This window comes from Argopecten irradians, chromosome 10 (genome assembly GCF_041381155.1).
Source record: "Argopecten irradians isolate NY chromosome 10, Ai_NY, whole genome shotgun sequence".
In the NCBI taxonomy this organism is placed as follows: domain Eukaryota; kingdom Metazoa; phylum Mollusca; class Bivalvia; order Pectinida; family Pectinidae; genus Argopecten; species Argopecten irradians.
The window spans coordinates 36,312,159-36,324,193 of record NC_091143.1 but is presented as its reverse complement, the minus strand read 5'-3'; the positions used below and the strand labels follow the sequence as shown (position 1 = coordinate 36,324,193).

Below are 12,035 nucleotides of genomic sequence, written 5' to 3'. Positions count from 1 at the left end.
GACGTCATCTACAATGCGCGGTGCAGGTACGCCGCATGTATTGATGACATCACGTTATTGTCTAACGCATGTGAGCTGTCTTACACCCCACTGTGTAAGATAGAGTTATCTTTTCCCTAGCAACCGCGGGATGTCCCTGTGAAGTATGGGACAATAATTGATGTTGACCCAAAATTGATTTTCATCATCAGCTATACAGTGTATAGATTTTGAAGTGTGTGCTGTGTAACATTACTTTTTTATGCTCTCCCCATTAAAAAGAGAAGGTATGTAGTGTCACCATTTCCTTACGTTTCCTCCAGTCCAGTCTTGCTTCACACCGTTCTATCATATAGAGTCCCATGTCCCATTTTGATTTCTTATGTAGACGAAAGCATTTATGTCTTAAAGATATAAAGCTTTTCTATACAGAAATTCAGACAGATCTAAAAACTACGATATCTGACCAAATAGACATTATGATTGGTCAAGAAAAAATTAATTACATACTACAGGTATAGTCATAAAAATAACGAATTTTACCATATATTCTGTTACGCATAAGCGCTTTGTGACCTAAAATGGATTTTTTTTTTACTTTGAATGGGACTAATTCACCTACCACACGATACCCGATAACGTTTGTGCAGGACTTGTATCTCCAGTGGTGATGGAACGTAACTCTTTGTAATCTTCCCGCTGAAATAACGTTAGCGTGGGACATCACCTTTAAACGTCATTCTATCACCAATAGAAACACCAGTCCTGCACAAATGTTATCAGTATCACGTGGTACGTGAATTATTCCCATTATCAATTTCTGTGATGCATATCTGATGTTAGAACGAATATACGTACCCGGCCTACTATACATGTACCTTTTGGCCAGTTACGAATTGGTCCCTATGTGTCGTAGTGGAGTACTGCCTCCGAAAACGCGGGCATTGTTTTCTTTACTTTTTTGTAGGTTTCCAATTATTTCATGCGTATACATGCATTTACATATGATTGTCCAAAACAAACATAACTACCATTCTTAATATCTACCGTACCGCTCACAAGACGTCAAACTCACAATTTGTGGACTTGCCGTATAAATTCCCTTCAGAAAGACCTTCATATGTATTATGTAAAAAAAAAATAATGCCTCAATGAGAATTTGATATTTTATGTGGTTCAGTTTTATTGCCTAGAAGGTAAGTGATATCAAACAAGTACAATAAAAATAAAAACGAACGTTTTATAATGGTTTGCATATTCATTACTTTGCTCCATTAGCAGTAATAGGCACCAATTGTAGCTCTAAATACGACACCATTTTCTGTCAAAAAGTCTTTTGAGCTAAATATTTGCAGCTAATCTTATGTCATTTCCTATCTTAGACTAATCCATAAGGGTGTCAGTTATATCTTCTTTCTGGCACCAAGGCTGTCTGAATAACAAAAGAAGGATACAGGTACAAAGAAACATACTATGTAGTTCAGAAATATTTCAATGTAATATGTTAACAGGAGGTAAAGCCAGCGTTACCATGGGATGACCGGTTACCAAGGGTCAGTTGGCGAGGCGATGGTCAGCTTTTTGTGGTCAGCACCATAAGTCCAGATACAGGTAAAGTTATATAGGGTTGTTCAACTCAACTCCACAAAATTTTCTGTATATTTTAAGCAAGTGATCCAATTGTGCCTTTTACTACATTTGTGATCTTTTATTTTCATTGTTTTTTTTTCTATTTCCATGGAAACATGGACATCAGCACCAAATAACTACAGCGAGTACAGGGAATATTGCCATGCATTGTGACTTCTTGCAATTGTCTTTTGGATATCAACAACAATAAGTCGTTGAATTTAATATATGTTTACCAGGTGCCCGGAAACTAAGAGTCTGGAACAGAGAATGTGAGCACCAGTCGACCAGTGAAAATGTGGACGGAGTGGAACAAGCTCTAGCATGGAGGTAATAGATGCATATTGATTATGAAATATAATTACTAGCTAATAATTGTAGATTTTGGTTGTAGTAGATATTACAGAAGTGGTTTGTTAATTTTGTTTCTTTAATCAAATGTGCCTCATAACCTCTGGGATGCGGGTTCGAATCCCATGTGGGGCAGTTGCCAGGTACTGACCGCTGACCGGTGGTTTTTCTCCGGGTACTCTGGCTTTCCTCCACCAACAAACCTGGCACGTCCTTACATGACTCTGGCTGTTAATAGGACGTTAAACTAAACAAACCCAAACCCCTCATAATATAAATTTTTGCAGAAAAAATATGGATTTGTAAATTGGAATTATAAGCTAGATGAAAGACACATTTGAAAATATATTAACAGTAGCCGATTGGTAAAGATGAAGAGACATTTTACCGCTAGCCCTCCACCTCTTGGTATGGTTTTTCTCTGGGTACTCCAAATTTCCTTCTCTTGCTTAACAATTGCACATGTCCTTAGATGATCCTGGCTATTATTGCGATTTTTAATTAAAACCAAAGTTATAGAAGAGCAGATGATAATGGTTTGATGCTGATGTATTATTGCAATTCTAGCTGTTGAATAAAGAAGATTTTCTGAGGATTTATAGAGAGTGTCTTAATAGTGACAATTTTAGATTTCTTAGTTCTTCAGTGTTTTATTTATGAAGGTAACCCTTAACATTGCGTCTGTGATTTTATTCTGATGGTCATATTTCAGACCGTCTGGAAATCTGATTGCCAGCACTATGAGAAGGCCTAACAAACACGAAGTGATCTTTTTTGAGAAGAATGGACTGAGACACGGAGAATTCACTCTTCCTTTTGGAGTTAACGATGTACAGGTATACAACCCAGATATAGGAGGGACTTATGACAAAAACTAATTTGTAAAGTGAAAGAAAAGGGACTGTATTAAGCATCAAAATGTTATATGATGTAACTGAGTTAACTCCTTTACCCCTTAAATTTCATAATGGACTGGTCTAGTCTTTGATTTAGAAGAGTCTTAATGTGTCTACAGGGGTGAAAGAGTTCAGTCACAAAGATGAGACAAAGAAGTATCTCTAACTGTGTGTACTAAAAAGATTGTCACATTCCAGGCAATCCACTTCATCAAGACACACAGATATTTCCATTGGACTAAAATATAATACAGTATCTTTGTTGGGATCAATATCAAATAAAACTTGTTATATTTTCTTCTTTAAAGTTGTATTTCTTGTAATTTTCACCATCACAAACTGTCATAAAACAAACAACATGTGAGTATGGATACTTATATATGATGGTTCAGATCCATAAAAGAACCAATATACTATTGACATGATGGTAAATGTCACATGAACTATTACTCGTTTTGAAAGAACCGTCACAGTCACCGCCATGTTTCAAACTTTCGGATAATATTAAAAAGCAGAGTTGCATCACATGACCTAGCGAGTCGTCACACTTGGCCAACATCGGCAATTCCCTTACAGATCGGAATAGATCGGAACAGTTCAGAGACTTCCGAGCTATTTTATACATGTACATGTCAAAAATCAATATTTAAACTTAATTGTTTAATAACTTTACGAAAACGAACTTCACAAAAGTCTCAACAAAAAACTTAGAGAGGTGGAGAAAAATATGTAGAACACTTAAAGACTTTTTCTATGCGAAAAATACAGCCACAGTACCGTCACAGACCATACAAGTTAACTTTGTCGAGATAAATATATTTTGCTTTTTCCCTACTATGAAGAGGAGGTTATATATATAGTGTGTTTCCCAATATCTGTGTCATCATATTCCCATGTTGTATGGAGGCCAGGGTATTTACGCCTTACAGTCATTACTAATTTTTGATTTTTTTTAACGTGTTATTTTGTGACCGGTGACAGAGATGTGCTGGAATCTTGATTTTTTTTACATGTAATTTTGTGACAGGTGACAGAGATGTGCTGGAATCTTGATTTTTTTACTTGTTAATTTTGTGGTAATTTTGTGACAGGTGACAGAGATGTGCTGGAATCTTGATTTTTTTACTTGTAATTTTGTGACAGGTGACAGAGATGTGCTGGAATCTGGACTCGTCTGTACTGATGGTGAGACTGAAGGACCTGGTTAAAGATTCAGAGGGTCACACCACACCTCGGACATATGGTACACTCGTTATACCCTTCATGGTTAATCAATCGCGTCAGTATCATACAACTGCTTCTGGCCTATCGTCAGATGGTGGCCTAATCAAATTGCCTTTTGTCCTGAGTCTGTTATCCATCTGTCCGTCCATAAACAAATTTTGTTACTACTATTCTTCTGAAACTATTTCTCATATTTCATTTGTAGGTTTTCCTTGGTCAATAGCTAGTTAAACCATTTTTAGATCAACTGAGATGAATTCTCTCAATTGACCTATTTTAATCGCTCTTTGTTCATCGTCGTGCATCGTGTGTCTGTAGACAATTTACATTCTCGACTTCTTCTCCAAAACTGCTGAATCAAATTCAATGAAATTTTGCACAAACCTTATATGGTCAATTGATTATATGGCCCTCAGTTCCCGGAGGGCTGTTGGAGGGGCCAAAAAAGGACAAATTGGCTAAAATTTCAAATATCTTCTTCTCAACTTGTAGATGTGGCAGAACAAAATACTCTTCATAGATAGAAGGCTCATAATGCCTTTAACAAAAACAAAATTGTGAATTTCATGGCCCTGGGGTATTAGATTTTCCCTTAGAGAGGGGGTCAAATTACATAGGAAAAACTAATTTTTCAGCATTATGTGATTGTATTTCGTGGGAAATGAGTCAAACTTGATTAGAATTATTAGCCTGAGATAGTATTTTAACATCGAAAGTATAGTACATATATGCACATATAAAGTTGTTTGTAGTAGATGAAATAAATGGATCAGGAATATCATAAAGAATATTTTACTCTTATTGTAAACCAATTTATAACTTTAATGTATTTAAAGATGCTCCACCGCTGACAAATGGTATTTTTTCACTATCAAAAACAGGAACAGACGATTTAATATTTTTCTTCAGTTACAAAAATTACTTACTTTACACCATTACCACCATTGAAAAGTTTGAGCTTCTAATTTTACTTCAAGTTAAAAATAGAAAAAATAATTAATTGCATCCCGAAAAAATTCCTTGGCACTGTATCTTATATAGAATGAAATAATGATTGCGCACGCACCAAAGGCGACATAAATTATTTTGTGTTATTTTTTGTGTTAATTAGGCATATATATACACGATAAAACACCAATTATTGTTCAAATGATGAAAATCATTTATGCTCTGTCGGCGGTGGAGCATCTTTAAGTAATGTCTGTATATTCTCTTTCAGTCCAACTTTGGACTATGAACAACTACCACTGGTATCTGAAACAAAGCCTCCACTTTGACGGCACAGCAGAAGATAGCATTGTATCAGTTGTTTGGGACCCTGAACATGCATATCGTCTCCATATAATGTGTTCTGGAGGGAGATATCTACAGTATACATGGTCCTGGGCCACCCACTTTAGTACAGGCGTATCCAAGGACAACCAAGCTTTAGTAGCTGTCATTGATGGAGGTAACAGTGCAACTCTTCACTATTCAGGTTTTACAATCCACCTTTTCCTCTGCTGCAGAGAATGGAAAATCTCTTTAAATTATCCAGATTTTAATCTAACCAAGGAAAAACAATGATTGCAGGGTTCCATTTTAAATTAGGCAGTGTTTTAATATATCTGATTCCAAATTAAGTGAGTTCACTGTAATGTCATACTTTCATCATTATTTAATAATAATGAGTTCTCACATGTGTAAGTTTTGTACAGTTCAAATATTCCAATAAGAACTTGTATTCCAAACCATATGCAGGATAGATTTTTTAGCTTGTTTCCAAAATCTTTAATATATGATCCATAGATACATTTTTTGTAGAAGATTTTGAATAAAAAGTGTTAGTACTTTCATAGTATTATTTCAATGTGTTTAAAATCACATGTATTAATATTGACTTATTCAGCCCTAAAATTTCAAAATGGACTAGTCCAGCCTTTGAACTAGAGCAATCTTAATGTTTCTATAGGGGTGAATAGGATAATATTTGTGTAAATTGATCTATGTGCTGATCTGTTATTTTACAGACCGAGTTTTGATGACTCCTATGAGAGATATGGTGACTCCCCCTCCGATGTCGGCCTACTATCTACAACTTCCGTGCCCTGTCAACTATGTAACCTTCTGCATTCAAGGCAACCCCAATGACTTGGCCGTGGTATTGGTGGATGGCCGAGTGGCTGTGTACACATTTAGTTAGTGTAGTTTGTATGAATATCCTTAAAATCAAATTGTGCAAGAAATGAGTGTGACCGTTCCTTTTATATGCCTCTGTGATGAAATAATAGAAAGCAGAAGGTTGCCAACCAAAATCTTTCTTGATGGTTGGGATATCCCTGTCCACTTGGCAGAGCAATGTATGATTTGTTTTTCCTGCCGACCAAAATCTTTCTTGATGGTTGCGATATCCCTGTCCACTTGGCAGAGCAATGTTTGATTTGTTTTGTCCTGCCGACCAAAATCTTTCTTGATGGTTGCGATATCCCTGTCCACTTGGCAGAGCAATGTTTGATTTGTTTTGTCCTACCGACCAAAATCTTTCTTGATGGTTGCGATATCCCTGTCCACTTGGCAGAGCAATGTTTGATTTGTTTTGTCCTGCCGACCAAAATCTTTCTTGATGGTTGCGATATCCCTGTCCACTTGGCAGAGCAATGTTTGATTCGTTTTGTCCTGGCGACCAAAATCTTTTTTGATGTTGCGGATATCCCTGTCCACTTGGCAGAGCAATGTTTGATTCGTTTTGTCCTGGCGACCAAAATCTTTCTTGATGTTGCGGATATCCCTGTCTACTTGGCAGAGCAATGTTTGATTTGTTTTGTCCTGGCGACCAAAATCTTTCTTGATGTTGCGGATATCCCTGTCCACTTGGCAGAGCAATGTTTGATTTGTTTTGTCCTGGCGACCAAAATCTTTTTTGATGTTGCGGATATCCCTGTCCACTTGGCAGAGCAATGTTTGATTCGTTTTGTCCTGGCGACCAAAATCTTTCTTGATGTTGCGGATATCCCTGTCCACTTGGCAGAGCAATGTTTGATTTGTTTTGTCCTACCGACCAAAATCTTTTTTGATGTTGCGGATATCCCTGTCCACTTGGCAGAGCAATGTTTGATTTGTTTTGTCCTGCCGACCAAAATCTTTCTTGATGGTTGTGATTTCCCTGTCCACTTGGCAGAGCAATGTTTGATTTGTTTTGTCCTATTTTTTCAAGAAAGAATTCAGTTGTTTAGAATTATTTTATTGCGTTGACATCACAAAGGCAAACTAATTGTTTTATATACTTAATACTTACTAGCTCCAGAATCTGAGGACAAGAACTTACCAAGGGACAGCACAGTCAAGTTTGATGCCTCATTAGGTGAAGGATTTACCTTGTGCTGTCAAACACCTCATTTAAAAGGAATCTACAGGTAAGGGTAACAAATATACTTCAGGGTTCCCTTGGTCTAATAATTGGTCTCAATTTTAAGTTGTAACTACAGTATAACTTGTCTAAACCGAACCCTGTATAAACCGGAAACTTGTCTATACCGATTAATTTGTTTGGTCCCGGCAAATTTCTTAATAAACTATAGTACCCAAAACCTGCATAATCCGGAACCTGCATATTCTGAAAACCAGAACTGTCTAGGTAATGTTACTATACCTTTCTTTGTAAAATCAACTTGGGAAAACCGGCAACAATGTTTTCACAACATGGGACTGATCATGAGGCGCCGAAGGGGATTTACCTGTACCAGTATACTAAGGGCTAGATAGTGACAACTTTTCATTCGACGGTTTTGTTACATTGTATTTGTGAATACTTTTCACGGTCAATTCTAACAATAAAACATACACATAACTTCTGAGAGTTCATTTGAATGTAGCACACCGAGAGAAATGGATCGTACATGTACACCTCAGAAACCAAGAAAACGTAGGATGGAATTCTGTGTTCTACCATGTACATATATGAGAATAAATGTTTGTGCTGTAATAAAAAAAAATCTTCTGATGATTTCCATGTGAACATATTGTGATAAGGTTCTATCCTCTATAAACCGGACACCTGTATTAACCGAACAAATCGAATGGTCCCATTCACATCCGGTTTAGACAAGTTATACTGTATACCCTCAAGTCTCATATGAAAGAAGACATACTGTATTTGACCCAATAAGTGCCTTCGTCCTTATAAGCATCCCTCTTCATTTTTGTGGCCTCCATTTCACTTACGCTGAATCAAATACAAAGTGAGATTTTGAAAACAGTTTGTAGATTTCTCTATCTGATTTCTTTTTTTATATTGATTCATATTAAGTGCCCCTTCATTTTATTTCAATTTCATAGTGCCCTAGGTGCTTTTTGGGTCTAATATAAGGATGGCCTAGCTCCCCTGTGTAGTATACGTGTTGTGTGTGTGGATGTGTATAATTAAAACCTTCTGTTCAAACAAAATTAAATAAATATTGATGGATCAGTCTAAATTATCCGAAATTAAGCTTCAGGATAAAAATGTGATTTCAAACTATCAGAGTTGAGATCTGTATAATTCAGTTCTGTTTGAGTACTAATTTGTACCTGGTATAAGTGATGTAAGGCAGAAAAGCTGTAGGAAAAGCATATGTTTTGCCAATAATTTTTCCAATGAATTAGCCGTAAATGTAAGCATTTGATTTGTGAATTTAACCACTTCTGTTACGTAACAGAAGCAATACATGTGCATGGGTGTGATCAAGTCCCCAAAACAGCAATGTTCATGCATGATCAAGGCCTTGAATCTACACGTACATATATATAGACGTCCATTACCTTAGGTAGAAAATTTATTTAAGCCACAGAAAACCTAGTTAGGCCTTTGTTATATTTAGTAGCAAATATTAATTTATTTAAAAAAAAGAAAGATAAATGAAAGAAATTCCAGTTGCATTTATGAAACTAATGCTGAAAGTATATTTTTAGATTCAGTGTGTAAAATAAAATCACAATCAAACTTTCAATATTGTCTGCTTTATTGTCAAAAGTCAAGTTTTAAGTTTAGATATTACTATATTACATTAAATTCTAATTTTATCAAAATATCAAAACTTTGGCTACAGCTATTCATTCGTTTTGTGTCCTTTTATTCTCATACACATTATATGTTATCATTTTACCTACTGTAAACCACAAATTATTTTTGTGAAATATAGATTTACAAATATTTTAATGAAAGAACTTGAATGCAAATTCAGATGTTTCATAAATAAATTTCTATGCCAGTAATAGCATTTGATTGCAAATACAGGTATGTGTATTCGCAATTTCAATTTATGCATTACGGCATATAACGTGAATATGTCAAAAAATAATAAGATACAAAATATGGTATACGTGAAAATAACATGGTTTACTGACAGTATAAAAAATGTCAAATGGTTTCCTTGAACTCCATACAAAAGATGGTGATTTATTTTCCCCATTTCATTCATTTACAAGAATTGAAGGCTTACCATTGGAAAGACAGAAAGTACCTATAGCCATTCAGCACTGTGTGTGGATGACCTCCGACCTTTTGATGTTCTGTACCCAAGATATGAGTCATGCCCAGAACTCTGTGCTTCATTGTGCTGAGCTCAATCTCGACAGTGACAAACCCCATCTGACTCTCAAGTAAGTTTCTCCACACCTGTTTATCTGATCTGTCAAAGGTATGACAAAAAATCCTTCAAGTCGATCTTAGCTAGAGAAATACTGTGTAGCACTGGTCATTTCCATGGGTCAAAAGGAGGAAATCAAATTTTAGCGGGTTTCATTTTTTATGTCGTCTTATTTGGTAGGCTAAGGACCATTCCAGTATCAACTATTTGTAAGTCGTCCTAGGTTTGGTAGGCTATCAGGACCACTCCAGATCAGCTATAGAGTGTAAGTCATCCTAGGTTTGGTATGTATCAACTGTTTCTCAATACACTGTATGTTGGCAATCAAAGTTTGTGAGAATTACAATTTCCCAAAAATTTATGAAAATAAATATAACTGGCTTTATTGTATTTTTCAGCCAATTTTCTCATTTCAGCCATCTGGCTCTCTGAAAAAACATACCAGGCTTACCTTAGAATTAAAAGTTGTTTTCGTCCTTTGTTGAGATTTTCCATGATATTGAATTTGTTTATTTAAGATTTGTTATGCTCTTTAAATATCTTATTTCCAATGGCTGTATATGTCCCGTTGTGCCCTGTCCAATGGTATATAGATGGAGAATAAGGTGGGTCGAGGGAATAGGGGGGGAGGATTTCTTCAAGACTTCCAGACATTCCTAGTTTACACTTGACCAGAGAGGAGACTAGATGCATTGTAAACAATAATTTGTTTTGAAAAAAATCAATGGTTTAATTTACAGGACCAGTATTGATATAGAGAGCTTTGTATACAAGATGGCTGTGAACGCTGAGACTGGATCCGTAGCCATACAGCTGTGTAATGGTTCACTTCTCAAGTTTGATTCAGGTATCCTGCAAAACAGCATCTTATTAATTATCTTAGGCTCAATTTCTATTTCTAAAACCTTTTCAGCAGATGTACAGTTACTGAAAATGATTTAAATGCAAATATAAGTTAACTTTTCTAATACACTGTATGCTTCAGGCAAAATTTTTAAATTACCAAATGATAAAGTTTACATACTGATACTTCGAAATTTGAATAACTTGACAAATTTAAGCAAAGTCATTGAGAGAAATATGATTATAACTCATAAATTACATTTTAAATGATGAATGTTATTGTTTACAGGTTGTGACCTTGTGTTGCCATGGGAGACGAAGTCAGGAGCAGAGTTGTCTTTTCCTATGCCCTGTCCCTATATGTGTATCTGTGATATTGGAGGGGAGGTAAACACCTTATGATAATCTCTGTAGTAGCAATTGTCTTAAATTCTAAATGGGTATAATGTGGTGGAAAATTGTATGAAAGGAAACATCCATTCTTTATCTGAGCTGCAGCAGCCGAGTGGTTGAGATGTTCCGACATATTACCACAAGCCCCCCACCTCTGGGAAGTGAGTTGGAATCCCATGTGGGGCAGTTGCCCACATTGCTGGTCAATGGTTTTTCTCCGGGTACTCTGGTTTTTCTCCGGGTACTCTGTCTTTCCTATATCTAAACCTGGTACATTCTTAAATGACCCTGACTGTTAAGAGGACATTAAAACTAATCAAACCAAATCAAAATATTCACGAATACATGCTCATCAAGTCACCACTCTAAGATTGCATTTTTCAACTGTCACATAGAGTTTGATGTGACTGGCTTCATTTCTGCACAGTAAGTATAATGATTATCGTAAATGTAATTATGATTGTAAATGTAATTATTATTTTGAATGTAATTATTTTACACAATCTAATTTTAGCACAAGCACAATCTTCAATACATTAGCACAGTTAAGATTTCATGCAACCACGAAACATATCGCTATCATCAATATACAGAAAGGCAAAGGGTTAATTTTTGTATGAAATATCTGGCGCAGAAATTGCTTGAATCTCTAATTGTGTGGAACAATAGATAAATATGCTTCCTGCTCTTTGATTTACAGGAAGTTGATCTTAAAGAGGAACAATATAAATATGCTTCCTGCTCTTTCATTTACAGGAAGTTGTTCTTACAGACAGGTACAGGCTGAATGTTATTTCCAATTGTATGGAACAATAGATAAATATGTTTTATGATCTTTGATTTACAGGAAGTTGTTCTTACAGACAGGTACAGGCTGTATGTTATTTCCAATTGTATGGAACAATAGATAAATATGTTTTATGATCTTTGATTTACAGGAAGTTGTTCTTACAGATAGGTACAGGCTGTATGTTATTTCCAATTGTATGGAACAATAGATAAACATGTTTTATGATCTTTGATTTACAGGAAGTTGTTCTTACAGACAGGTACAGGCTGTATGTTATTTCCAATTGTATGGAACAATAGATAAATATGCTTCCTGCTCTTTCATTTA

At 35.7% G+C, this 12,035-nt stretch overlaps 1 protein-coding gene across 1 annotated transcript in view; it reads left to right on the top strand.

Annotated features, from left to right (window-relative positions):
* LOC138333781 (elongator complex protein 1-like) overlaps positions 1-12,035 on the top strand; it is a 34,111-nt gene that overhangs the window by 3,778 nt on the left and 18,298 nt on the right. The window contains 10 exon segments of the mRNA XM_069282365.1: positions 1,491-1,590; positions 1,848-1,938; positions 2,672-2,795; positions 3,999-4,098; positions 5,299-5,529; positions 6,089-6,256; positions 7,357-7,471; positions 9,522-9,695; positions 10,423-10,529; positions 10,815-10,912. Of these exon segments, the coding sequence (XP_069138466.1) occupies positions 1,491-1,590; positions 1,848-1,938; positions 2,672-2,795; positions 3,999-4,098; positions 5,299-5,529; positions 6,089-6,256; positions 7,357-7,471; positions 9,522-9,695; positions 10,423-10,529; positions 10,815-10,912 (1,308 nt within the window).